Consider the following 27,897-nt stretch of genomic DNA (forward strand, 5'->3'; position numbering starts at 1 on the left):
TGGACAATAGACTGAGTTTTGTGTGGATTTTTAAGCTCATCCTTTTTGAGTAATTGTGGAATCTTGCTAAAGATTCCCTGCCTCTTGCACGTAACTGGCTCTGATCCTGAGCAGCAGCTCATTTAACCTCTTGACATCATAGCTTCCTTATCAGCAAAATAGGGTGAACAGTGTCTGCAGCATATACTTCCCTCCTGCACCCAAGGTTGCCCATTCTGTAAATGGTCGCTTCGTGCCATCAGCACGGTATAGGACAGCTACATCTTTAGGAGCTCATCTTCCCTTTGGATTTTGTGCAGATTATGAGCTCCTTGGAGTGGAGAACCCTATGGATCCCTGGTTGGTGCTTCTGTTGAGATTGTTAATCAGATTGCTGTCAGGGTCCTATGTGTGGTGCTATCTGTCCAAGAGCATTGTCTTCTTTTGGAGGACTCTTTAAATCTCTGTTTTGCCATAATAGTTTGCCTTTTTTTTTTATCATCAGCAAACAGTGAACCATCTGATCTTGTATTCTATGCATGTTTCAGTCTCTCGTATGACTAAAAATCTAGCCTGCTATAGAAAATCATTAGGAGAGGCCAGCCTGTTTGCTGCTTTTGTCAAGGATTGAGAGGGGGTATTTGTGTGTGTGTGTGTGTGTGTGTGTGTGTGTGTGTATCATTGGCATTAATATTTCATTGAAATGAAAGAGTACTTCGGAACTTTGAAGAGAAGGCCAGAATAGGGATCGGTCTGTCGCCTTTATTTTAAAATAGCATAATTTATTTGCCAGGAAGCTAGTATTTTCCCTCTGTTCAGATATCTTTTAGATTGAGCCTTAAATCCTTTCAGAACTGTCACTTCTAGGAACATAGATCTCATCCGTGTTTACTTGGTCAGGCCCAGCCGTTCTTACCAACTTGAGTTTTATAAATGCTGCTTTCACTTCCTCGTTGTTTCACATCAGGAGCTTAGGTGTAAAGAGTCCGATCAGTAATGATTCCATTCTTATGTGTGAGAATAAATTATTGTTACCAAAAATGTTGGCAGATCGAATCTTCTTTTCATCTCTTTGCTGTCTTCCTTCCAATTTCGTCTGCACACGCTCAGCCTAATCTGGCTTAGTTGTGTCTCATGCCAAGCTTTTTGCAGACTTGTTTTTCCTTCTACTGCTCTTTAATATTTTGGGAGGTGATTACTTGGAATCTTCCCCCATTCTTCTCTGTGATATTTTTTAAAGGACTTATATTCCAAACCTATGTTGGTCATGGCTGCTGTGTCTCTTTTCATAGCAAGGAAGTAAAGTGTTTACTGGTCAAGGCAGATTCTGGATTCTTTTATGCTCTTCATTCTTGTGATTGATTTACAATGGTTAAATATATTTAAAAATGGGACTACTCTGAACCAATATTTTTTCTGTTATCTGTTTCCATCTATTGAAATCATTAACCTGTTTGAATAGGTCTGGTTGGAGCTATTGTAAGTTAACTGTCTCTTAAAACTTTATTATTTTAATGTGGGGAGGCTTTTTGACCTTTGCTCTAATTACTCAGTGGCCTAAGTGGGACTTTCGCATAGTACTTAGTACAAGGCCCACTCAAAATACATGTTTAGTAAAGGTTTATTGATTGACTGATATGATATCTGATTCACACATGATTCCCAGTAACTTCCTGTCAGTTAAGACACAGATGTTTTATTCATTGTGATCATAGGACCACAGGTTTCGCTGTGGAAGGGATTGTAGAGATCATATAGTCCAGCTCCTTCCTTTTACATTTGAGGATGCAGTGACTTGTCCAAGAGCACCCACCGAGTAAATGGCAGAGTTGGGATTTGAACCTAGGGCTTCTGAGTTCATCAGTGCCCTTTCCACTGTACCACACTGCCTGGATGTGGGAATTCACTCTGACTCTCTTCTTCAAGAAATGCTGGTGACTCTGATCAAGTCACTGAACCTCTCTAGCCTCAGTTTCCTCATTTGTAAAATGAGGGTTCTGAACTTGAAGACCTAAAGTCCAGCTCTGAGTCTTTGGTCCTCTGATGTTATGAGATTCAGGATTGAGACTTCTGAATCATCTCGAACCCTGGGTCTGCTTTCACTTCTTAATCTTCAGAGTACTATCCAGCATATTTGTTACTGTCACCTCTGGTGTTCACTTCGGTATCGAAGTCAGAGGATCGTGTCAAGTTGTTGTTGTTGTTGTTTTTAAAGAGGCCTGGGTATTTAAGCTTCAGTTTTTTGATTTATCTTATTAGGAGCACTGCAAGAGGAGATGGCCAAGTCTTGCCTCTGAATGCTCGGGGAAACAAACTCCATCAATCCTTTATTTGCCTCTGCAAGGAAAAGCTGTCAACCAGTCTTCCATTTAGCTATAACTGCCTTATGTCTTCTGCTTTGATGTTTAATTTTTTTTCAATTAACAAGCATTCATTTTCTTTTCTTCCCACCTCTCTCCATCCCCTCCCTCCCCCCCATTTGAAAAAAAGAAAAGAAAAACAAATCCATATACCAATTATGCATAGTTAGGCAAAGTAAATTCCCACAAGAACCACGTCCCAAACTGTGGGTCTCCTTCATCTCGATCAAGTCCGTCACCTTTGTGCCAGGCGCTGACCATCTTCATTCTTGTGGAATCCTGGTTGGTCATTGCATTGGTCAGAGTTCTTAAGGCTTTCAGACTTGTGGTGTTTTCCCGATTTCATTTATAGCATGTATCTCAGTATTGAGCTCGCTTCTTCCAGGAGTATATCAGGTCATTCCTCACCTTTAGGATATAGACAGTGAGAATGAAAGCTTACACATAGTTTTAAAAGCTGAATCGTTCTCATTATCCTCTTCCCTCTTTTCCTTCCCATCCCAGTAGAAGTGGCAGGTTCTCTCACAAGACTGAAGGCTACTTCAATATCTTTCTTTGTTCCGTGGGTTGGCGTGGGAGGAGCCCCTCCTCTGGATGCAGCAGCTCCTGCTGCCAACAGTGTGCCCCACACCTTGGCGTTAGGGCAGAGCCTGGCTGAGCTCGGGGTCTTCTGGGATAGCCTGGGACAGAAGTGGCAGTGCCAGGGTAGTAAGGAGGCACCTCTTTGGAGGTCGTCCCTGAGTGTAACGTGTGCGTGCGGGAGGTTTTAGAAGTGCACAGCCATGTAGATATATCCACATTTTAGCAAATCCTCTGACAAACTTTTCATCTTCTTTCTGTAGTAAAGATGGAGACCTGCTACCCTTCCAATAGTCGTTAACGATTCAATGTCAGATGGAGGGGGGTCTCCAGTGGAGGCAGTGCACTAGGCCAGGCTTTGTTGACTGCAGAGGGCCTGAGTTTGAATTGTGTGAGCACCAGGACGACAAGAACCACTGTGTGGTAGCAAAAAGAAGGGACGGCAGATGATGAGCGAGGGCAGTTCCCACTGAGCAGTAGTGTGGGATGCTGGCAGGGTCGCAGGCTCTTTGGGATGGAGGTTTCCCTAAAGCCAGTTGGGGAGCCCTCCCTTTAGATCTGCCCTTAGTTGTTCAGCCTAGGGCATCACTGAGCTCACACATGCAGCTGTTCAATGCTCCACAATTGGTCACTGGACATGCAGGCTCTTGCAGTTAGGGAGTTAAGGGAGCTTCAGTGGCCACTCTCTGGCTGACCACGTGTTGTAGGTAATTCCACGGGCCAGGTGTAAGAGAGTGGTCCCTTCAGTCCTAGATCCATGAGAGGGACCCCCTTTATTCAACCTGTCTTTGTGTGTGAAGTTTGCCATACATTCCCTATCTCCTCCCAAACCCCAGTTCTCTGGAGAAAGCTGTAGCTAGCACACTTATTAAAGTTGCAGCTGGCCCAGAGCTGGGAAGGGTAGTTTATAGAGTGCTGTAAGAGAGAGGCCAGATTCCAAAAGATCTCAGCAGGATTCCTCAAAGGCCAAGCCTCTCCCTGGGGCCTGAATGTTCCATCCAAATGGGGCTCCCTTATATTTTCCATATACCGTGATCCATCTCCCCTAATTGTACCTCCACACCAGGACTGCTTTCCCTCCTCCTCTGTGCCTCTGGGATCCCTGAGCACCTCTGGCATCCCTGAATGCCCTTGCAGGCTCAGCACAGAGGCTGCCACCCAAGAGAGCCCTTTCTGGATTCCCCAAATAGTAGTGCTTTCTTCTGCCCTGAGATTACTTTGTGTTTATTTTCTACAGATTTTGTATTTTATTTCTCATATAGCGATTTTGTCTGCCCCACCCCACCTCTCTGCCAGTACACTGTTGGCCTCTTGAAGGCAGGGAAAGTTTCATTTTTGTCTTTGTATCTTCATTGCCTAGAACAGGGCTTCTTCAATTTTTTCTACTCACCACCCCTTCAGTGCTTCTTAAACTCTAACCCCAAATGCACAACCCACAGTTTAAGAACCACCTGGCCTTAGAACATCACTGAGCATCTAGTGGGTACTTGGTAAATGCTCATTGAAATGAAAATCCAGTCAGGTGAAATTTAATAGCTATCAATGCAAGGTTTTTCACTTGTGCTCAAAGAATGAGCTTGGTTAAGTACAGAAGGGGGAAGACATAGCTCGATGGCAGTTTGGCTGAAAAAGATCTGAGTCAGCACAAAATCAACACGAGAAAACAAAATGGAAGTGAACTTGGGCCGAATTCAGAAAGGCTTAGCATGTGGGCTCTGAGGGAGACCATCATCCTATGTCTTGGCCAGAATAAATCTAGAATGTTGTGTTCTGCCTTAAAAGTCAGCTCTGAGGATTGGCTGAAGGAAATGGGCAGGGGAGCACTGAGGGGGATAGCATGGGGGACATGGGATGGGGAGAGGCTTCAGGTCTTTAAAGGACTGTGACCAGTCCTTTCCACAGAGGATGGAATTAAGAGTGAGTAGTGTGAGCCACACAGAGACAGAAAGAGGTTTGGGGAAAGAAAAACCCTCCCTGGTCATGGAAGCTGCCCCCAAGTAGAGCCGGAGGTCATCCCCTCACTAGCGTCTTCAGGCACAGACTGAAGGACCACTGGCTAGCAGCATCGTCGAGGGCATTCTTGTAGACAAGTCCTTTGGGTGGGATGGACCCCGAGGCTCCTTCCAGATCTGAGACAGCCATAGATTTAGGCCCAGCTTTTCTCCTAAGCTCCAGTCTCCCTTTGCCATCCCCATCTGCAAATCCACTCTTTTTTTCCCAGCCTCGGGACCGAGGCCTAACATCTCTTCCTCCGTGGCATCTGTGCCAGCTTCCCCAGTGTTTTCCATGCCCTTTGTTGCCATCAGTCCATTCCTTTTATTATACTTCTCTACATATGCTGTGGCCCTGTTAGAAGGTTCTTAGATTTAAAGCTTAAAGGGGCCTCACTGCATCCAAAACCCTCACTTTACAGATGAGGAAACTGAGGCTGAGAGAGACAAAGGGCCTTTCCCAGGGTTGCACAACAAATGTGTGATGTAGAATTTGGACTCAAGTCTTCCTGACTCCAAGTGCCCTGCCCACTCCGCCACACTGTTATCAGTGAATGGAAGCTTCTTTAGTACATGTTCATTTTATAGCCCCACTGCCTGCTTTATAGTTAGTAGATTCTTTTTTATGTTTTTTTTTTATTTTTATTTTTTAGGCAATTGGAGTTAAGTGACTTGCCCAGGGTCATACAGCTAGTAAGTGTCAAGTGTTTGGTCTGAGGCTGGATTTGAACTCAGGTCCTCCTGACTTCAGGGCTGGTGCTCTATCCACTGCGTCACCTAGCTGCCCCAAATTAGTAGATTCATAATGTTTTTAATAGAATTTTGTATTATTGTTGCTGACATTTTCTCTCAAAATTTTTTTCATATTCTTTGAATTTTTCTTGTTGTTCAAAGCCCAAGATAGCGTTAAATAGCAAAATGAGGAGTTCTGAACAATATCTTTGGAGCAAGAGGCAGGATGGCAGAGTGGGCGTTGAGAGCTGGTCTTGGGAGTCAGAAAACCTGGGTTCAGGTTCAGCTTCTAACACCCACTGAGCTCAGTGATCCCAGGAAACTCCGAGGCTGTACCTCTCAGAGATAATTGGGGATTTGCACTGATAGAGAGAAGGGGTTTTCTTGTCACTTCTCTCAGGGAAATCCCAGGTCCTGTCCGTTGCTGGAGGGGAAGCATTACTGACTTGACATCAAAATTGAAATACAGAGTTTTCCGTAAAGTTCTTCTATGGTGCTGCTCATTCTGTGGAGCTAACTTGGATTCCTGAAGCATGAGCCAGTGAAGTGCAAGCTCTGGGAGGTCCTAGTAAACTCTGAAAAGCTTAAGTGTAAATCTGACAGGGCCCTCCTCTGAGGAAGGGCCTCTGAGGCTGAAGAACTCTCAGGGCAGTCTCTGCATGACTAGGAATGCCTCATAATGTGCCCCCAGAATCCTCTTCTACCTCTGCCTGACCACTTCCAGTGAGAGCAGATGTCTCCACGACCTCTGGAGGCAGTCCCTTCACTCTGGGTCCACTCTCGTCATTAGCAAGTGGCTCACTTCTCAAGCTGTCACCTGCCTTGGGGCCCTGGTCTGCACAGTCTGACTAAGTTAGGAGCGGCAGCCAACGAGTCATGAGTGCCTTTGGACACAACTCACTGAACCCTTGTTGGCAGCATGGAGGGGTTCCAGCACGCATCAGCAGAACACATGGTCACTGGGAGAAAATCGTGCATATTTCAAGTGTGGAGAACTCTGAGATACACAAGAACTTGGCACCGTATTGGCCCCTCAGAGTCAGGGGAATGATTTGCCAGCTTCACCTGCTGTTTAAAGTCTTAGTGTTTGGGGTTTCTATTGAATTTGGTTAACTGAAGTCGGCTCAAAATTTTTAGCCCTTGTTTTCAAAGTACCAAAAAATCATTTTATAAAGCTAGAGAAAAATAGCAAAATTCATCTAGAAGAATAAAAGGGCAATATCAAAGGAATCAGTGAAAAAATGTGAAGGAAGATAGCTGAGTCGTACTAGATCTCAAACTGTATTATAAAGAGTTAATCATCAAAATCATCTGGTACTGGCCAAAAAACTAGAGGTCAATCAGTGGAATAGATTAGGTACACAATATATTGTAGTAAATAACCATAGTAATTTAGTGTCTGAATACCCCCAAAATCCAAGCTTTTGGGACAGAAACTCATTATTTGACAAACTGCTGGGAAAACTGGAAAATAGTGTGGCAGAAACTGGGTATAGACCAACATCTCACACTGTAGAGCAAGATGAGGTCAAAATGGGTGCATGATTTAGACTTGAAGGGTGATACCATAAGCAAATTAGGAGAGCAAGGAATACTTTACCTGTCAGATCTATGGAGAAGGGAAGAATTTAAGACCAAACAAGATGTGGAAAGCATTATGAAATGTAAAATGGATATTTTTGATATAAACACTATATTAGTTTACTTTCTAGCCTAATCAGGATGTTCCAAGACCTCAGGCTCACTGTTCTGACAAAATAAATCTTGTTAGCAGAGCTATTGCTCAGAACACATGGAGTTAAAGAACACTTTTTCTTGAGTTTCTCTAGCCCAGACTCTCAGTTGGCAGAGTAAGGTAACTAAAGCCAGAGAGGATGAGTGGCCAGGCAAGCAGCATGTCAGGCCTCCTCACTCCATCATTCTGCCTGTGAATTGTTCACGCCAGGTTTGGGAGAGCTGATGCTGAGCCAGGCTGAAGTCTGGAGTGGGCCTTTCTGAATAGACTACGTTCCTGCCTGTAGTTCGTGTTTTCTTGGCAAGTTTCAGTTAGTTCCTGCTTCTGGCCCACATGGGCTTCTGATCAGTGCAGATCTGACTGTGGCCACAAGGGGACTTTTAGTTCCCCATTACCCTTCATTCTCTCAGGGTTTCTGTATGAAAGGTTGGCCCAAGCATGTACTTGTGAACTGTTATCGACGGAGTCCAGGGGGTGACATGTTAGAGCTCTGGAATAACTCATCGTTCTCGGGGGCACACAGAGCCACTAAGCATGTCCATGTGTTTTCTGTTACAATTAGCTGCTAGATTGTGATCAGGAGCTTTACAAGAACTTTCCTCTGGTAATCTCTGAACGCTGGCAGCAGGAGGTGGCTGAGACAGTCTACGAGGCGGTGAATGCAGACACAGATAAGATCGAGGCCAGGAAACGGGCCAAAAATAAGCAGCTTGGCCATGAAGAAGGTAAACTTGTTCATGTTTCTTGGGACCTAATTTATCTCCTGAATTCAAAGTCTCCTGGTGCTCCTATGGTCCAGATTTTTGTGTGCCTTGAAATTATGTATTTTTGTATGCTTTGAATTAGCTGCTTTTGCTAAAATACCTAGGGCCCCATCCCCCTGCTCTCAGACCTTTTTTATCTTTCATTTAGCCAAAAGGAATATCCTGATGCCTGGTCTTCCCCGAGCCCTAAGCATGGAGCCCCTGGAGCATTTTCTCCATGTGCGGCTTCGGTCAGTCCACTGCTGGGCTCAGAAACCTTTTTGTGGCTCCTGTCTGCTTCCCCAGTGAACTCCAGTCTCCTTAGCTGGGCAGCGGGGGCAGCGGAGCCCCCTCCAACCCCACATGTATACTTTAGGCTCCAGCCATATCTTGAACACATCCCTCCCCTGATGGCTGGCGTGGAGCTCGAGACACTTCCCATTCCAGCCTCTCGAAATCCTGCCTGTTATTCAGTATTCAGCTGCAATGCCATGTTTTCCCTCTCTGAGTCACCTTCCTCATGGTACCTCCAGCAAGACCTTTGCCTTCCCACTTCAAATTCTGTGCAGTGCTTCTTAAACTATGAGTCACAACCCCATAATTTGGCAACAGTAAAAGGTTTCTGAATGCACAGTGACCCAAGTTTAATTAAAAATCAAACGTGGAATGAATCTGAGGTGTTTCTGGAGCGTTTGTCCAGTCACAACTTCGCTGCAGCCTTGGTTCTGAGCACACAGGTTGCGCACTTTGCATCATGCGTTCCCTCAGACCGTGCAAAGCCAGCAAACCCTGCTTCAGAGGGGTCGTGAGTGGAAAAAGTTTAAGAAGCCCTGTTTTATATGTGGTCCATTATAATGTGAAACACATTATGCCAAATTTATATGATTTTTACAATTGTTGACCAGCGTTTATTAAGTGCCTACTAGGTGTCAGGCAGCATGCTGAGCACTTTATAACCATGACCTCATTTGATCCTCAGGTAGGTGCTGATATTATTCCCATTTTGTAGTTGAGGAGACTGAGGCAAACAGAGGTGAAATGACTTGCCCAGAGTCACCCAGCTAGTGTCTGAGGCTGAATTTGAACTCAGGTTTCCCAGACTCCATCTGGTTCACATGTAAGGTGCTTAAATATTTTATTCAGCCCCAGTACCTTTGTTTGACCTTTGTGGTGGGGTAAATTATGGGAGTTAAAGTTTCTGTGTTCCTGCACTGCAGCCCTGGAGTTGTAGGGGCTGGCAAAGGGAAGTCATGCTGGGAGCTGCCGGGAGAGATGAACCAGTGTCAGGACAGGATCAGAATCCTGGCTCGGATACTTTCTGATGGCTGCCTGAGCAAGGGCAAGGCCCGTGAGGAGGCTCTTTACCCAGAAGTCTTGTGTTCTCCCCTTGTGCCGACAGCCGCACTGGGCTGCTGTGTTAGTGTTACAGGGTTGAGAACAGGACTGCCCGTGATCACTTAGCTTGGAAGAGGCTTCACAAACAGGCTTGTTCTTCCTTTTGTTGACATATGGCAGTATTTGGAAATCATTTCCTATTTTCAATCAGTCACCAGTTCTGCTGGCCTTTCAGCACCTACTGTGTGCCTCGTGCTGGAGTTTAGACCTGTGGAGCTCCCAGGGGAGAGAGCCCCTCTGTCAAGGCAGCAGTTGGGCATCTTAAGTGCCATCCTCCCTGTCATATATAGCCTTACAGAGCTGCCCAGAGCAGTTGGGGTCTCTGGGGTGGTGGCCTGGTGACGTAAAAACCACACAGTCGCATTACCTGTATTGTTTGCCATTTACCGGTTACGTTTTCCTCTGATGAGGGCTGTGTGGGGAGAACAAAGGAGAAATAGACAAGAGACGGAAATGACAGCATTCAGCAACTTAGGGACTATGGGGTGGGGGTGGGGTGAAGCCGTTGGTCAGGGAGTCCATCTTTGGCAGAAGGACAGCGCTGCCTAAAGAAGGAATGGGGGGTTGGAGAGGAATGGATTTGAAGGGAAAGAGGAGGACCTTGTTTGGGGCACATTGAGTCTGAGATGCCAGTGGGACTTCCATTTTGAAATGTTCAGTAGGCAGTTAGTGATATCATGCTGGAGCTTAGGAGGGAGACTAAGGTTGGACAGAACGGGTTTGGTGTCATCACGATGGAGGTGGATCACCGTGTGAGAGAGTAGTGGGAAAGAAAGAACGGTGCCCAAGGAAGAGCCTTGGGTCCACTCAAAATGAATAGGCACAGCGTGTGTGAGTACCTAGCAAAAGAGCCTGAGAAAAGTGGTTAGAGAGGAGAGAGCAGGGTCACAAAACTCAGAAAGGATCAATCATCCAGGAGGAGGAGGTGATGGAGAAGTGACACAGGTGACATTTAGGTCAGGAGGAGCGAGGATTGAGAGAAGGCCATTGGGTGTGGAATGAAGAGCTCGGGGGAGCTTGGGAGAGGAGGGCAGGCTCAGGGGGATGAGGAGGCTGGAAGCCAGACTGCGGAGAGCCAAGAAGAGGGTGAACAGAGAGGAGAAGCAGCTAGTGGGGACGGCTTTCTCAAGAGGTTCAGTTGAGAATGAAGGAGAAGTAAGTTGTGTTTTCAAATTCTCAGCGAAGTTTTTTTTTTTTAATTTTCTGGAATGGTAAATTCTTTTGAAATTTTATCGGGATCGTGAGCAGTTTTTAATCATTTGGCAACACATATGTATTTTGTATATGCTTATGGGCAGCTAGGTGGCTCAGTGGATAGAGCACCAGGCCTGGAGTCAGGAAGACTCCTCTTCCTGAGTTCAAATCCTGCCCCAGACACTTCTTAGTTGTATGACCCTGGGCAAGTTACTTCACCCTGTTTGCCTCAGTTTCCTTATCTGTCAAATGAGCTGGAGAAGGAAACGGCAAACCGCTCCAGTATCTCTACCAAGAAAACCCCAAATGGGGTCGTAGAGTGTTGGACACGACTGAAAAACAATTGGACAACAGCAGCAACATATTACAGGCATATTCTTGAGGGCCAGAATTATTCTGGGTTAGTCTTCGTGTCCTTGGTCCTTGTGCAATGCCTGACACATAGTAGGTGCTTAAAAAATTCTTGTCAATTGCTTGGTATATAACACTTTAGCTGTTGTAATTTGAGTTTAATTTGTGGAATTTAAATTTTCCAAGAGAAGCTGTAATACATCTTTGTTTGTAAATGACATCTTAATGGCTATTCTCTGATTTGCTTCTGTCTTATGTCTTCACAGATTATGCCTTAGGGAAGGACTGTACTTTACACGGATACATGTTGAAACTGGGAAATCCATTTTTGACGCAGTGGCAACGTCGTTATTTTTACCTCTTTCCAAACAGACTTGAGTGGAGGGGGGAGGGAGAATCACGGGTAAGTCCAAAAGGACCTGTGAGCCCTTATTTTTCTAAGATCACAACGACATAGTTGTGAATCCCAAAGGACATTTTGATGGAGGATACTTCAGGACTAGTGGTGTGCTCGAAGGCTCCTTTTCCTGTGTACGGGGGGCTGAAACGAAAGTGTATACCAAAGTATACGTGAAAGTTTAATGCCCAAATAATATTTTTTTAACTACTTAGAAATAAAATAACTAAACTGTTCTTTTCAGTAAGTCAGCATTTATTGAGCATTTACTCTATACCAAAGACCTATATTAGACATGAAAGGTAAGCAGAGGACATGGAAGAAGACGCTGCTGCTTCCTCCAAGGAGCCCAGGACATCCCGGGGAGACTACAGAGTGACAGGTTGAGAGGTAGAAGGGCCCGCTGGGGGCCTTCACAGAACGTTTTTCTTGAATAAATAAACATAAACTAATTGATGACAGAAATATTTCATTGCCTAACCTAAGTCCTGATTCAGATGACAGCCTTTCATTCTCAGTGACTGTCATTTCATGCTGTCATATTTCTTTTGTGGTCTGGCTAAATCACTCCACCATGAGTGGTTTAATGGGAGTGAGGTGTGTATTTTTAGCAGTTAATGGCTTCTAGGCTGTGAGGTTACCATTTATGAATAACTGCCCTTGGGAATTGATTGGAACTTAATGACCAATCTGTGTTCCACAATTCTAAAAGTGACTTAATTCAGGAGGCTCGAGCTCCTGTTCAGCACCAAGACTTATCTTGACACATTATTTCAGCAGTGAATTACACATGGTAATCAGGTACCTCTGGCCATCAGGGACAGAGATTTTAGAAAGAGTGCTTTGCCTGATCTTGAGGGAGCTTACACCCTGTCTTACTGGGGCTTCCCTAAGTCAGGGTCTTTTCTCCTACATTTGGAACATTTCAAATCTAAACTATCTAAGCAATGATGAAGAATTTGGCTTTCTTAACTCTAGGATGCAGATTTTTTTGCTTTTGTATTTGCTTTTGTCTTTAACTTTTGTGTTCCCTGAGGGACTTTTCAAGACACTTCATTGGAATTCAGGGACAAGGCCTGGGCCTGTGATTCATTGCTATAGGGACCTCTCAGGTGAAGAAGTCCTCCACCAGTTCGAGTGGGTCGGGTCTCTGCAGTCACCTGGGGCCCACAGAGAGGGGGAAGGGACGTGGGTCAGCCTCAGGGTCACAGAGTCAGCACGTCAGAGATAGGGTGGAGACCTGAGACTTCTTGGTGTTGGGGCTGGCTCTCAGGCCATTATGCCGTGCTCATCTGAGGTGGAATTTGCTTTTTAGTATAATAACAACAATTCACATTTGCATGATAATTCTATATTTATCCCAGTGCTTTAGCTTAATTCAACTTATCAAGCATTTATTGAGTGTCTACTACATGCAGAGGCACTGTGCTAGACACTGGGAACACAAAAGCTACCCTGTAGGGCCCATGTTCTCGCGGCCACCATCCAGAGATGAGTAAATGAATCCAGGGGCGTTTCAGGGGGGTGGCTGTCCTCCCCACACTGAACAGGGACAGGTGGCCCTTGAACGAAGATGGGAGGAAGTTAAAGATTCTGAGAGGTTGCCATGAGGTGTGGGGGATGGGAACTGGAAGACGGGGTTTGGGGCATCTCCAGGATGTCAGTTTGGCAGGACCGGAGAGTGAGTAAAGGGGAGACATGGGACATGAGTTAGCAAGAACAAGCTGATGGTGACGGGGGAAGCAGTTTCAGTACCACGCAGAGGCAATGGTATTAAGTCCTAGACCCACGGGGAGCCAGGCAGAGTTTTCAAGTGGGGGAAGTGATTTTGGCAGTGATGTAGGAGATGGTTTGGATATGGGAAAGGCTGGAAGCAGGGAGAAGGAAGATGTGGGTGTGAGAGTTGTCCAGGGGAGAGAGGAGGAGGCCTGGACTCGGGTGGCTGGCTGTGTAGACAGAAGGGTACAATGGATGGGTCTTGGCAACTGCAGGTGGCAAACCTGAGTGACAGCAAGGATTCAGCTTCCCTAAAAAAAGAATTCCAACAGCTTCTCGTGCTGCCTGTGTGGATCTGTACAAGAAGATGCTTCTTCTGAAAGCAAACTTGGCTAGAACCTTTGGGCCTCAGCTCCTTTTCTGCCAAGTGAGATGGAGTCAAGTCAAGGGATCAGGCATTTATTGAGCACCTTCTATGTGCCAGGTGCTGTGTGACGTGTTGGAGAGCAAACAAAAGGCCAACCCCTCCCCCACAACCTCCCCCCCCGCGCAAAAAAAAAACCCAAAAATGCAGTAACGATCTGTCTGCTTTCAGGGAGCTCACAGTTTAGTTTGGGGAGACAGCATGCAAACAGTAAGCTATATGGAGAGTAAATTGGAGCTAATCAGTAGAGGGAAGGCATTAAGGATGATTGGGAGAAGCTTCTTGTGGAGGGTTGGTTTGAAGCTGGGACTTAAAAGGGAGCTAGGGAAGCCCAGGAGGCAGAGAAGAGGTGGGAGAGCATTCCAGGCATGGGGGACGGCCAGTCAGCACATGGAGCGTCTTATGTGAAGAGTAATGAGGGGGTGAGTGTCTCCTGTATGGGGGTGAATGAGCTGGAAGATTTTACATTTGATCCCAGAGGCAATAAGGAGCCTCTGGAGTTTATTGAACATGGAGGTGGTGTGGTCAGATCGGATGGTCAGTTTGACACCTGAGTGGAGGCTGGACTGGAGTGGGGAGAGACATGAGAGGAATATTAGCCTGCAGCCACGGCAGTGGTCCAGGTGTGATGAGGGCCTGCCCCAGGGCACTGGCAGCGTCAGGAGAGAAGGGGCATTACAGAGGTCGAATCAGGAGATTGGCCATGAAAAGGAGTTAGGGGTCAAGGGTGGCCCCCTCACTTGTGAGCTTGAGGGGGAGGGGACTGGTAGGATGGTGGTGCCCTCGATGTTGATAGAGAAGTTGGAGAGAGGGAAAGTTTGGGGGCAAAGATGGTGAGTTCAGTTTCAGGCATATTGAGGTTTACAGCCATCTGTGGGACATCCAGTCTGAGCTGGGGAGAGAGACCAGGGCTGGATGAATAAGGATGAGGCCAGCTCTCTAGTCAGTTTGCCACATCGCTTCTGAATTGGAATCCACTCTTTAATAACAGTAACTTAGATCTGAGAATCGTTAGCTTGAAGGTGATGCCGCACATTTATGGGGGCTGATGAGGTCACCACGAGAAATAGTGCAGAAGGAGAAGGGAAGAAGGCCTCCAAAGAGCCGGGAGGATAACCACGGTGAACAGGCACGGCCTGGACCAAGGTCCAGCCAAGCAGTCTTGGGCAGGTGAGAGGAGAACCAGGAGAGCAGAACCTAGGGAGAAGAGGGTGGCACAGAAAGGGTATCGACGGCATCAGAGGCTGCGGAGAGGCTGAGGAGAACGAGCATCTGGAAGAGGCCGCTGGGGAGGAAGGGAGGCCCGTGTAACTTCTGGGGACTTTGACTACAAAAGGGAGGAAAGAGGTAGAAAACAGCTTAGGGATGTAGGGATCAAACGAGGGGGTTTTGAAGATGAGACACGGGTGTGTTTATCAACAGGAGGGAGATCCAGCCCAATCCAGTCAACATTTATTAAGTGCTTGCTGTGTTCCAGGCACCATGCCAAGTGCTGGGGATGCACTTAGTAAAAAGAAAGAGTCTGTGCTCTCTCAAGGAGCTTCCATTCTAAAAGGGGAGACAACACCCAGAAGGAGTCAGGAAAGTAGAGATGGGGGTGGGGATGGGACTCCAGGGGGCCCCTGGTCCTCCCTCTACTCCAGCCCTCTTGTGAGAGGAGAGAGGAGGCCGAGGGAGGTAAGGTCCATTAAGGCTTGAGTTTCAGCCAAATGGGGATGAGTTGAAATTAGGCAGAGCAGCAGATGTAGAGAGCAAAGGGGAAGAAGAAGAAGAAGAAGAAGAGGGTGTGGAATGGGGTCACTTGTGCAGACAGAAGAGTCAGCCTCCATAAGGAGGGGTCCACCCCGTCATGAGACACGGGTAGAGTAGTGGCGGAAGCATGTGGTAGTGTGAGATGGGAGAGAAAAGGCAGTGAGGAGTGGCGCTGTCAAGATCAGAAAGGGAAGATGGGCCAGAAAGTGCAAGGGTTACTGCCCAGGAAGACCTTAGAAGCAGAGGGATCTGCGGTCTCTTCATGACAGAGGGAGGGGTGGGATGACTGCAGATTGTGCTCAGATGAGAACATCTTAGAGTTCATGAACATGGAAAGAGCGCATTTGTGGGTGACGACAAGATCGAGGGTATGACCATCTCTGTGTGTAGCTCCGGTGAGGTGCAGGAGCTGTTGTCGGTAAATAAGTCAGTCAAGGAACTGGGAAGTTAGGGTGTTTGAGGGAATATCGACATGGATGTTGAAAGGCCGGTAGGATAAAGATAGAATTTGGGGAGGATGGAGACTGAGCCTGTCACTGACCTCATTGGGAAAGGAGCGTGTCCAGGGGGCCCCCCCAACTGGAGTTCAGTAACAGGGCAGGTGAGGAAACAGCCCCCCCTTCCCAGACTCAGAATCAGCCTGCAAGCATTTATTCCGTGCTTACTTACTAAGAAAAATAGAAGTGGCATCCCTCCTCTTACAGAGCTCATTCTAAGGGAGATGAAAACTTGCAAACAGCTCTGCCTCTCAGTATAAACAGGTAATCTCTGAGGAAAGACACTGGCAGGTGAGGGTTGGGGAGATGGCCCAGAAAGGTCTCCTCCAGGAGGCAGGACCTGTCCAAGCCTGAGGACCGCCAGTGCACGGGCCCCAGGGTGCGAGGTGGCGCATCACGTGTGAGAGCCAGCATCAGAACCCTGGAAGATGGGGTTGGGACAGGGACTAGGTTGTATGGATCTCTCATTGCCAGACAGCATTTTGTATTTGGTCCTGGAGGTGACAGGGAGCCACTGGAGTTTGAGCAGGGGGTGCCTCGGGGAGACTTGGGCTGGAGGAAGATCACTTTGGCAGCTGAGGATGGAGTGAGGTAGAAGAGGCAGGATTTCAAGGCCCTCTGCTCCGACCTCCTGGTTTTGCAGCAGAGGAAACTGAGGCTCAGAGCTTGACTGAGTTCTCACAGATAGCCTGGGGCAGAGGCAGCGTTTGAGCTGCAGCCCTGCACCTGTGCACTGCTGGCTTTCTCTGCTTAGACTAGTCAGGCTCTCCAGACCTTCGGTATCTCAGGAGACGGGCCTGCGCTACAAGTGTATTTCAAAGTGTAAATCAAAGGAGATTAGAAGCCTTAATTTACCCACGAAACATGGAATTCTTGTTACAGGTGGCTTGCGTTTCTAGAGGGACGGGGTAGCTTTTCATGGTGTTGTTTTTCATTTAGGACTCCTGGAGTATTTATTCAAAAAAACATAAGCTGGTAAGGTACTGCAAAGCTATAGCATTCAGCACCATTAACAATGCTATAATCCAGCGTGTGGGAGTCTCTGGAGGGCGTCATCTCTGCACTCGTTGTCATCCTTTTGTTTTATCTTCATCTTTGTATTTTTCCAAGCTGCCTCTTCCTTCACTAAAACCTCATTGATCAGCTTTGTTTAAGTCACCTGCACTCCCTGATGGGTTCCTCCACATGGGCTGATAGCGAGCACAAATGGAGTGGAGGGAGGGGTCTGTCAATGGTGCAGAAGAGATGCAGATTTCATTGAGGGGACAGCTTGGCTCTTTTGCCCAGAATGTCTTTTTTTTTTTCCACCTGCAGTGTTTAAAACAATTTTTGACCTCTTGCTTACATTTCTTTGTAGCTATTTTCTTCACCTTGAGCACGAAGGGAGAACAAAAGACCATAAGTCTGTGATTTTCTTTTGCATTTTTTCAAAGCAGCTAGATTTTCAGGATGCATTTTGAGGTTCAACTTTAACAGTTTGAAATTTTAAAGACACTTTTTTTTTCATAGCAAAACCTAGTGACAATGGAACAGATTGTGTCAGTGGAAGAAACTCAGATTAAAGACAAAAAATGCGTTTTGCTGAGGATAAAAGGAGGAAAACAACTGGTCCTACAGTGTGAGGTGAGTCATGAAAAACATTTGGTGCAACCTAGAGCAGGCAGAAGAGATAAACCATGTAATGACCTTTGGGTGTTTGTGCAATGGTCTTGAGGCTTTGTGTTCAATGATTTACAGAGCATGCTGGGGCCTGGCTTCGAAGGAAACTGGCCAGAAACCAAAGCACTTGGGAGAAAATAGTCCCAGGGGGAGGTGAGATCATTCTCATGCTCCCCTGCACTCCCAGGCCTCCTCTGAGGCCTCATTCTATGGCACAGTGGAGAAAACACTGGATCCGAGTTCAAATCTGGCTTCAGACACTGACTCTTTGTGTAATCCTGGGCAAGTCCCTTCACTTTTATGAGCGTCTGTTCCCTTATCTGTAAAATGGGACAATAATAGCGCCTCCCTTCCAGGGTTGTTGTGTGGCTCAAATGAAATAATGTCTACAAAGTGCTTGGCAAACTTTAACTTGCTCTAGAAATTCCAGCTCTTCTCAGTGGGAGCAGAGTGTGGGAGGCCACGTACGTTTTTAATTCCAGGAGTACTTTCTGGATTCTCCAAAAGCTCCTGCTTTTCTTTCCCCTTGAAATTGTGGTGATAGAGCTTTGTCCCTCTTCCTCATTGAGTCTCAGCTCCTTGGGAACATTTTTGTGAGAGAAAGAGAGAAGGGGTTCACGGTAGCTCAAGATTTCAGGAGTCTGATTTCCCTGCCGTGGATACAGGTTAGTTCACAAGCGTTTGATAGGCCCTCCGTATGTGTCAGGCCCGTGCTAAGTATCGCAGACACCAAGAAAGGCCAAAGAAAGACAGTGCCTCTTGCCAAGGAGCTCACAGCCTAATGGGGAGGACGGTGTGCACGCCGCTGCGTCCAAGCGAGCCACTCTGCCTCTAAGAAAGAGTCTTTCCAAGTTGCTGCGGCTGGAAAGGTGATCACCTCGTGTTCAGCACGCTGACGTCCCCTTCCTCTTTACCTGGGCCAGTCCTTGGACACACCGTCTGTCACTTGGCCCTGACTCAGTGGTTTTCTGGCATGGTAGTACCTACCTCTCATAGCTCATCCTTCGTGGCCATAACCTTTAAGAACCCATGATCGTTGTCCTGCTGCCGCAAGACATTTCACAAGTTCTTTTATTGTGAAGTTTGGATTCAGTCAAAGGGCCAAACTTGAGCACCCAGAGGGCCACGGATTCCTCACCCCTGTTCTAGACAATACCACTTTCTGTGCATTTAATTTTTCCTGAGTATAGATCACTAGGCCAGTGTCTTTGGAGTAATCTAGAATCTTGTTGAGTTAGCCCTTGATATCCTTGGGCTTGATGCCATCAGTACAGCATCATCTGTGAACAGGAACATCTGGAGCACCCAGTTTCTTCTTAAGCCCTATGTAGGACATTCCCCATGCCAGTGGCAAACACTTTTAGCGGGCATCCATCACCCGGTTTCATGCCTCACTTGAAAATGCTGATCAGAGATGTATTGTCCTCTGTGGTTCCAAGAAATTGATATGTCAAGAAGTCATCTTAGCAGGACCCTCACAGCCGTGCTTTGCTCTTGGGTCTCCTGGAGAGAGAAGCCTAATTGACACTTCAATAGGGTCTTCCCTTCTCTCCACATTTCAGTCCGTTATGGGACTGGACAATCACAGGATCAAAGGGACCTCAGAGTCCAGCCCTCTTACTTTAAAGGGGAGGAGGCAGAGGCCAGAAAGGGTAAGTGATTTGCCCAAAATCTCATGGGTACTAAGTGACAGAGCTAGGGTTCAAACCCAAGAAACACACGTTCTTCTGCTTCCTGGGATTAAGATGGTGACCTTGACTTCTTGAAAGTTGTGTGTGCAGAGGGCCCTGGCAGATGTGCCCCGAGCTGGTAAGGCTTTCAGCGTGGGCTCAGCAGCGGACGATGGCTTTCTTCTGCTGACCAGCCTAATTCAGACCCCAGATGCTCATTCCCAGAAGCTTGGTCACTGTGTAGTACAGTTTGTGGAGGGAGCCCCCATTCTGGCAGCACTCACTGCTGCTTCCATTGAGCATCGTAGAGGAGGGCGCCATGTTGTTTTGTAGACTTTTGCTGAGAGCCCTCTGAAGGCTCCTAGGAGTCTAGGATGGCGTCTCTGGTCGGGCTCTAAAGGGAGAAACCTTTGGAGGTCATTCTCTTTCTCAGGTTCCAGCCTTCATGGTATATCAGTGATTCTTAAGAACTCTCTTAGTAAAGTGGGTAAATGTATAACCATTTCTGCATTTTCTTTCTCTTTTAGAGTGACCCTGAGTATGTGCAGTGGAAAAAAGAATTGGTAGAAACCTTTACGGAGGCCCAGAGGTTATTAAGGCGGGCTCCAAAGTTCCTTAACAAACCTCGACCGACTGTCGTGGAGCTTTCGAAGCCTCCACTCAGCCACAGAAACAGCAATGGCCTTTGACATGAAGGGACTCTTATGAGAGACTGTGAGCGCCACAAAGTACTGTGTCCCCACCCCCACGCAGGGCGTCATGTGGAAGAAGAGGGCACAGAGCTGGGAGTTTGGGCACAAGCTCGTTGGCTGGCCTGGACGGCAGCTGTGATGACCAGACAAGGAAGCAGAGGAGTTCTCAGTGACGGGAACCAAGTGTTCGCACGTGGTGCGGTGGCCGCTTCTCACTCTCATGTCATTACACCCTGGCGGTGTTGGGAATCGCCCATTCTTTTAAACTACTGAAGAAATGAAGATTTTGTTTTCTTTGCTACACACTTTATTTTGGTCTATACTGAACCTAGAACTTGAAGTGGTTACTACTTAGCCCTTAAATTTTGACGTTCAATATCCAGCCTATCTCCAGATCTTCTCAGGAGGAGCTTGGGACCGACAGTGTGCAATGGTAGATTGCCTTCCATGTTACCGTAGTGGATCCGGCCTTGCTGGTGTGATCTGTCTTTGCTCCGTACTCCTGGTGACAAACAACCATGTGATTCTCTGATGCCCTCAGACACTGTCTTCTTTTTGTCTGGGGCTACAAGGTGTAGATTCTTTATGAAAAGTCTAGACTTTGGCCCAGCTCATTGTTTGTTGTACTCACACATACTAGCTGCCACTGTCGTCCTTGTGACTTGGGGGTCTAGCAGTAACCATTGAGGAAGGGGGAATTAGAGGAGCAGAATGTAGAATTCTGTTTATCAGTTAGCGATGTAAGCAGTTTTGGAATGGATTTTTGGGGTGGTTGACGGTGAACTTGAAGGCATTTTTTTTTTCAAATTCAGGGCAAATTGCACTTTTAAAAAAAACCTTTGAACCTATTATGCCCCAGTGGACATGCTGAGGTAGCCACGGTGGGGCTCTGGTACGCATTCTTCGAAGTAGTTCTTTGCCTGTCTTTTTGACAGTTGGATTTTTCTGCATTTAAAAAACGAGTGACCTTTCAACACAGTGATTCCAACTCTTCATTCTCACTGGTCCCTCCAAATGTGTGTCCGTGAGAGGTGATGTCATGTGACGAAGAAGAACTCATGTTGCTGTTTGCATTTTTTTATAGAATGAAAATTTTTATTAACAGGTGTTAAAATTATGAAAAGTGAGTGTCCCAAGTGGGTTTTAAAATACATACGTACATACATACATACATACATGTCCACTTTCTTTGCATAATACCATTCATACGCCCTAAGCAAATTTATTCTGCACAGCAGGCTATAATAGTCTATTAGCGATGCCGTGGCTTGGAGGGCTGGGCCAATTCAGGAATCTTCTTCCTGGTTACCTGTGACTTATTTCCTCTGTTCTGAGACGCTCCTTCTGTGCCCCTTTCATGCACAAAACAAACTCTCCATTCTCAGAACTGTTTTTCTTCATAGCAACGTGCCAAGTGCCAACAGACTCAAGAAATGGTGTAGAAAGTCACTTCTCTTTTGTGTGTGCAATTGTATCATGCCTGTGAAAAGAACTAACAGTTTGAATAACCCTCCCCTCTGCTCTGCCTTCCCCTGCCATTGCCCCTCGAGGTTTGCAGGGGTGCCATGCATGTATGTGTGAGCACTGCGTGAGCCACAGAAGGGGGTCCCTTTAATGCAGTGACAGTGCGGAGGCTCAGGGATGGCTTAAGAGCCACTGAGAACTGGTTTTAGTGTTTGCTGAAAACATGCTTACATTATTAAAAGAAATATGTTTACATCAGATGACAGAATCCTAAGCAATATGCTTAACTTTTTAAAAGTGGCATATTCCCAGATACTTTCATGGAGACTCCATTTAACCACAGCTGTATAACTACCCTCATTGCAATTTGGTCCCCAAGTGGTTGTGTGCAAACAGTGACATTAAAGGCATTGAGCCCCACCCTGCCTTGGTAAGGCAGGCCAGGTGCCAACCTTTTACTTAGAGACTCCTCTGGGCCCTCTCGGGGCTGTCCTTAGCAACTATGGGCACCAGTGGCCTTGCTGTCCCAGTGTGTCCAGAGAGGGTCAGGGTATCTATAGAACAGAAGCAGCTCCCCATCCTGGCTGGGGGATCACGCCCCGCCCTCAAAGGGGTTGATAGAATGCCCAAGGATACCTTCATTTTTCAAACTCTGAGCTAAAAGGTGGCCTAAAGAGGCCTTTGGCTTTGATGGGATAAGTCTTATTTCAAACTCCTGTTAGACACTTCCACAATTCACACTTGGGTTCTAGAACCATGTCCAAGAGGAATGAGAAGTAAGCAGTAACAATTAGGAGCAAGTGATGGGACCTCTGAAGTCTCATCTAGTGGTCCTTGCTCCCCTCAGTGTCACACACAGATTTGTTTGGAAAATGTTAAACCTTGAGGGATGATGGGAAGTAACCCTCTCATTTTACACACAAGGAAAATGAGGCCCAGGGGAATGAAAGGATTTGTCCCGGTGCAGGAAGTGAGTCAGTGGCCGAGCTTTTTATCTCCAATCTGCTCTCTATTGTTATCCCATTGCTTGATCTGGAATGGGGGATTTGCAGAATCAGAATAGGAAAAATTGTCTTTATTATGTTCCTTGCTGCCCAGGGTGCTAAAGAGGGCATTCATTTTCCTTTGCCATTTTTACCTCTCTACCTTAAACAGGATTGTTATGATCCAGCTATCAAATCCCTTGACATTTGCCCCCTCCCCTCACATCATTAGGGTTAAAGTTCAGTTAAGTGAGCCTGTAATTTTTAAAAATTTTGTCTCATTGCAAAGTTAAGTTCCTAAATTTTATTTCATCAGCTTTTATTTGATCTTTAAGATTCAAATGGTTCAATGTAGTTGTCTGTGAAGATAACCTAAAAACATGAGGAACAATTTAAAAATATTTGACCAATTGCTTCTTTATTCGATATTGAAAGGAATATTTAAATATGTCTAAAAAGATCTAGTTTTTTTCATAGTTGATATGTGATAATTTATGGAATTTATTTTTTTATCATTGCATTACTATTAATGTAAATTTTATTGATCTAAAATATCTTTTTTTTAAAGATTTTAAACATTTATTAACTCATTTCCTACTGTAATATTTGGGGCCACATTTTATTCAGTGCTTCAGAATAATTCTGGCTCAGGAATCAGAAGCGTGGGCTTCCAATTCCACCTCTGAGGCTTCCTCCTCTGTCAGCTTGGGCAAGTCACTTCTCCCCTGTGTGGGCCTCAGTTTCCTCATCTGTGTTCTGAGGGGTAGGGACTAGATGGGCTTGGAGGTCCGTTCTGGCCTCGGATCTGCTGTCCTAGAATATGTCTGGTGTGGTGATGGTTTTTCAGCTGAGTTTACAGAAATGGGCCAATTGCCATGAGATTACAAAGAAATTGTGTAACAGGGATGTAATGTGCATTGTAGTGACAACGTCTGCAGGCATTGAGGTCTCAGTGATTGAGACATACTGTGTGTAGGGGGAAAAAATCAAAATTTTATCCCTGTTCAGGTCAGGGTGGCAGCCTTCAGCTTCAGTGTGAGATATGCTGACCACACTTGGAGAGAGCCCAACTGGGCCTCTGTCAAATGTGCCTTAGACAAGGTTTTGAAACTGCCCCCGTGGGCGTGACGATCCGTCGAAGGGTTTGAGCCTTCACCTTAAGTAACATGTAACATTCCATTGGGGTGCAAATGCTGATGCTCCATGGAAGATGGGATTTTCTGGGATTGCCAAATAAGCACACTTCCCTATCAAAACCGTGCTGACATGTGACCCTTGTCTCAGCCCTTGAGAATCAGACCGTCCGCCCCAGGCTGCTGCTTTGGCCTCCATGTGGCCACGATATCACCAAGCTCCGTGCCACAGTTGTTAATGGGGCTGGACCAACCTAAAAGATCACAGTGTGTGCATGTGTGTGTATCTTCCCACTAATTCCCCTCCTCTCTGGAGGGCTGATGATGCCAGACCTGCCTATCTTTATAATGGGTTGTTTCTAATGTATGTCAGCATTTTTATGTGCCAGGTAGGAAGAAAAGTCTCCAAGTTTAGCTTTTTTCATGAAGACACTGTGTAAATCTGTATAGAAATTTATCATGTGAGTAGTGTAAAATATGCCATGTCTGCATTTGTGATGATCTGTGTATAGTCACAGTTATGTTCAGGGAACTGTGTTATGTATTCTACGTGCTGCTCTTAGTAACAAAGCCACCGCCTTTCTTCCTGGTCCCAGTGGTGCATGTGGGACTGAATTGGTTGCTCCCAGGGAGGCTTTGCCACTATCTTATAATAGTTTAGGGGTGGGGGTCAGAGAGGAATCATGGTTTGTAGAAATGGGGGCAAGGAAGAGACTTCATTTATAAGTAAACATAAACCCCCTTACATATCAAAGCACAAAAATAAATATTTGAAAATAATGGGTTTTTCTCTCCCTTTGGCTTTTTGTAAAGTGTTATAAGTGAGTGGTAATGTTCATGTTCTAATGTTCTTTTAGACTGTGAGCTTGTGAGTTTTGTGGGAGTCTGCGTGTGTGTGTGAGAGAAAGAGAGAGAGAGAGAGAGAGAGAGAGAGAGAGAGAGAGAGAGAGAGAGAGAGAGAGAGAGAGAGAGTGTGCAGTAGATGCGTCATTAATTCAGGTCCAGGAGCTTATCATCAGAGTACCCACACACAGGAAAAATAAACTCTAGAAATTCTTTGAAACTGACTTTCTTTTTCTTGAATAAGATGCAGCATTTCAGTGAATCCCCTAAAAATAGAGGGAAAATTTTTGTAGTTGTTAGTGTGTGTTTGGAGGAAGTCAGTGCTGACATTATCTCTATTAAACTAATTTGGAAATCCCACCTGGAGAATAGCACCATTTATTATTTATTGCCCAGTTTTTAAATATACTTTTTTTTAGATCTGTGTCAGATTACCTAAAGATAGATATGCAAAGGAGAAACTTGAATTCATAAGCATTTGAGTGTTGGCTTTAAATATGCCCAGTCCAGGCATTTCAGAGGATTAATTGAATTACAGATTTTCACTGTGTTGTATAAATACAGCTGGCAAAATTTTTTAGGGCAAAAAATATGGTGGATGTGCTAGCTTTGTTATATTTGAGTAGTTTTTTAATGTGCTAGTATGAATTCCTTCCTATAACATCTCCAATACAAAAGCTTTCAATCTTTTTTTAATAGTAGTTATTGGCAAGATAATCAAGGGAGATTTCCCAGTAATTATGATCTAGGACCTTCTAAAGCACATGCACACACACGCGCGCACACACACACACACACACACACACACACAAATAGACAATTATCTGTACTAAAACAAAGAATTCATATTTGCTCTAGCAACTATCAACCTCAAAATTTTTAAATTTTAATTTTTTAAAAATAATTTTTTATGTTAATAGAATATCCCCATTTCTGTTTTTGTCCTCAATTGTAATCCTGGCTCTGCTACTGATTACTACCTGTGTGACCTTGGAAAAATCATTGTAACTTCAGAGGCCTCAGTTTTATCTGTAAATTGGGTGGATTAGATGAAATGATCCCTAAGGTTCCTTCTGGGCCTTGAACCTACGACCTATCTCCTGTAAGAGCTGACGTTTTTATCGCAGATTTTCCATCCATTGTCTCATTTGACAAATGACAAAAGTGAGTTTTCCTAAGCTCTCACAGCTGGAGAGGCAGCTGCTGAGTTCCTCTCCCCCCACCCCACCTCACCCTGGGCTTTTTCCTCTGTACCTTCCTGCAGAGGGAATGCCTTTCCAGATGTGCATTCAAAGCAGAAAGGACTTGAAATTTTGTTAGTAGTTTCTCAGTTGAATATATTCCAGTACATCGAGGACAGGCTAAACCCTGGCCATTTTTAATAATAATGCTATATTGAATTCCCCACCACCCTCTTTTAAACTAATCATTACCGACTCAGTTTTATTTTGATAATATAAAGATTGCTAGGCTGTGTAGGTATAAGATTTCTATTTTAACAAAAAAAGGCATTTTATATTATTTATTAAATCCACACATTTCTTTAATTTCTAAAACATTCCATATCATTCTTGCTGCTTTTTTTTTATCTGTATAATTAGGTATTTAAGGAGATAGCAGTTCTTTTCACATAGGAGAAATGTCTTTTTAAAAATGGAGTTTAAGTGAATTTCTTTAAACTCTGTCCAGCTTACCTGTTCATAGAAATTCAGAAGGTTTCTTTTTTTAACTAAAAAATTAGCCCGCATTAAAGAGAGAATGGTTTTAGGCAGCAGTATAATATCTGGCCACCAAGGAACAGAGTACACAGCCTAATTCTTTTCGCCTGTAAAATGTACATGCCTTTTGGTGTCTTGCCGTGAAATACTGCTTTAATCTACCTCTTCCAAAAGCTTCATAGTTGTTGACAAATTCCAATCTGGCTGTTACATAAGGTAGCACATTTTCGGTTAATTTCCTGCTTTGTTGTTCCTTATGTGACCTAGAGGTTTTTTTTCTTAAGTCTGTTGAATTTTTATGGAATCCTATGACCTGTGGGGATTCCAGACTGTCTGTATATGAGATCTCTCACGACCTGGGTTATCGCTGCTGCTTCTGCTCAGTGTTCTGTTTTTTAGGCCAGGATGTACCATCCACAATTAGAGCTGGCCTGGTCTCAATGAAAAATACTGACCAAATAGGAGATCAGACCAAATCTGTAATGGGATAGCATTTCTATAGGAGAGTTAAGTATTAAACACAGGTTGTAGGGGTGGCATGTGCCTTGAATTTCAATGGGATCATTTCCCCTGGCCATTTCAAATGAGTTTGGAACATTAAATTAGAGATGTGCTTCGGATGCACGGCAGGTTGTCACTGAAATGCACAATCTTTCTAGTGCCTCATAGATGGCTTTGGAATGGTGTGCTAAAAGGGATTTCAAAAACCAGAATCCTTGTGGGGAAAAATAAAAAAAAATAATGAAGCTGTTAATTTCTTTGAAGAGCAGATTCTTTTTCACAGCCTAACATTATTTAGTTACCTATTCTCCCCTACAGATTTGAGAAGTATAGGAGTATATTCACATTCGTAGCAGAATCATTTATGGAATCCTTGAAAAAAAGAAAAGTACCTTGTTTTCTGTGTGTGAGAGTTAACCCAAAAAGGCCAGTACTCCTGTAAATAACCTGAGCTATCATACCTAGGAAACGTCCTTGTTTATTCCCTTCTGAACTTCAGCTGTTTTCCTATTTATTGTGCAAATAAAGTTTGTTTTTTAATTTCTCCGTATACCACATAACCAGTGCACGTTCAAAGTCTCTTCTTCCTTGGAAACTGTTCCCCGCTAAAGGTAACTGTCAGCGCCGTTCAGGATTTTTGTGCCACACTCGGTCAATGCTATCGTCTTTGGGAGCGAGATAACTTGGTTATTTTTTCTGTGTTGGTCAATTGCTCATATAAAAAGAACCCCAATAAAAGAACCTGTCAGTGTACATCTGTTTTGGTGTCCAACTTTTTTTTTCTTTCAATTAAAAAAAATTCTCCTTGATTTGATCAAGATGTCTTAGGATGTGAGTCATTTGGAATATTGATGGTGAGGGGCTGTGGCGGAAATGAAGAGGATGTTTTGGAAGGTGGAAAGGTCTTCTGGCCAGTATCTGTCTGTCGTTTTCTTAGGTTTTTGGATTCCACCCAGTTTTTTATTTGCTTCATTCTTTCAGAGGATGCCGCTACCTTCAGTCTCCAGGGTTGGGCACTCAGTGATGAGAGATGGCTATAGAACTTCTGAAAGACAGGCTAGGCCCCTGGGTCTAATTTGCTGATTTTGAAAGGGGATTAAGCCATCTACATCTTTTACCACAAAGGCACATGCTAGAGTTGCTAGGATTATTTTTACATAAATAACTTTTTTTTTTTAAAAAAAGAGTAGAAATTTAAAAAGGCATTTTGTTTTCTAGAACAAAATGGCTTGGAGCAGAGGCACAGACTTGCATGAGAATTCCCTGGCAGGTCATCTGGGTAGGCATTTTCTTGCCCCTTTGCTAGCAGTGTTTACTGTTCTTGGAGCTCTGGGCAGGGAGGAAGTCGTGACTGGCAAGTGTAGACTCTCTGCAGATCCCTGAAGTATA

General features: G+C 45.1%; 1 protein-coding gene across 7 annotated transcripts in view; it reads left to right on the forward strand.

The window, feature by feature from the left end:
* The window catches only part of GRK3 (G protein-coupled receptor kinase 3), a 180,258-nt gene extending 152,997 nt beyond the window's left edge, over window positions 1–27,261 (forward strand). For all 7 annotated transcript variants that reach the window (XM_020996593.2, XM_020996594.2, XM_078154395.1 and 4 more), the window contains 4 exons: window positions 7,939–8,101; window positions 11,326–11,462; window positions 17,355–17,468; window positions 19,702–27,261. In XM_020996593.2, the coding sequence (XP_020852252.1) occupies window positions 7,939–8,101; window positions 11,326–11,462; window positions 17,355–17,468; window positions 19,702–19,863 (576 nt within the window). In that variant the 3' untranslated portion in view covers window positions 19,864–27,261. The remainder of the gene's footprint in view (window positions 1–7,938; window positions 8,102–11,325; window positions 11,463–17,354; window positions 17,469–19,701) is intronic.
* Window positions 27,262–27,897: the final 636 nt, after the last annotated feature.

The sequence above is a fragment of the Phascolarctos cinereus genome, unplaced genomic scaffold, assembly GCF_003287225.1.
Source record: "Phascolarctos cinereus isolate Bilbo 61053 unplaced genomic scaffold, phaCin_HiC Scaffold_4;HRSCAF=312, whole genome shotgun sequence".
Classification (NCBI taxonomy): domain Eukaryota; kingdom Metazoa; phylum Chordata; class Mammalia; order Diprotodontia; family Phascolarctidae; genus Phascolarctos; species Phascolarctos cinereus.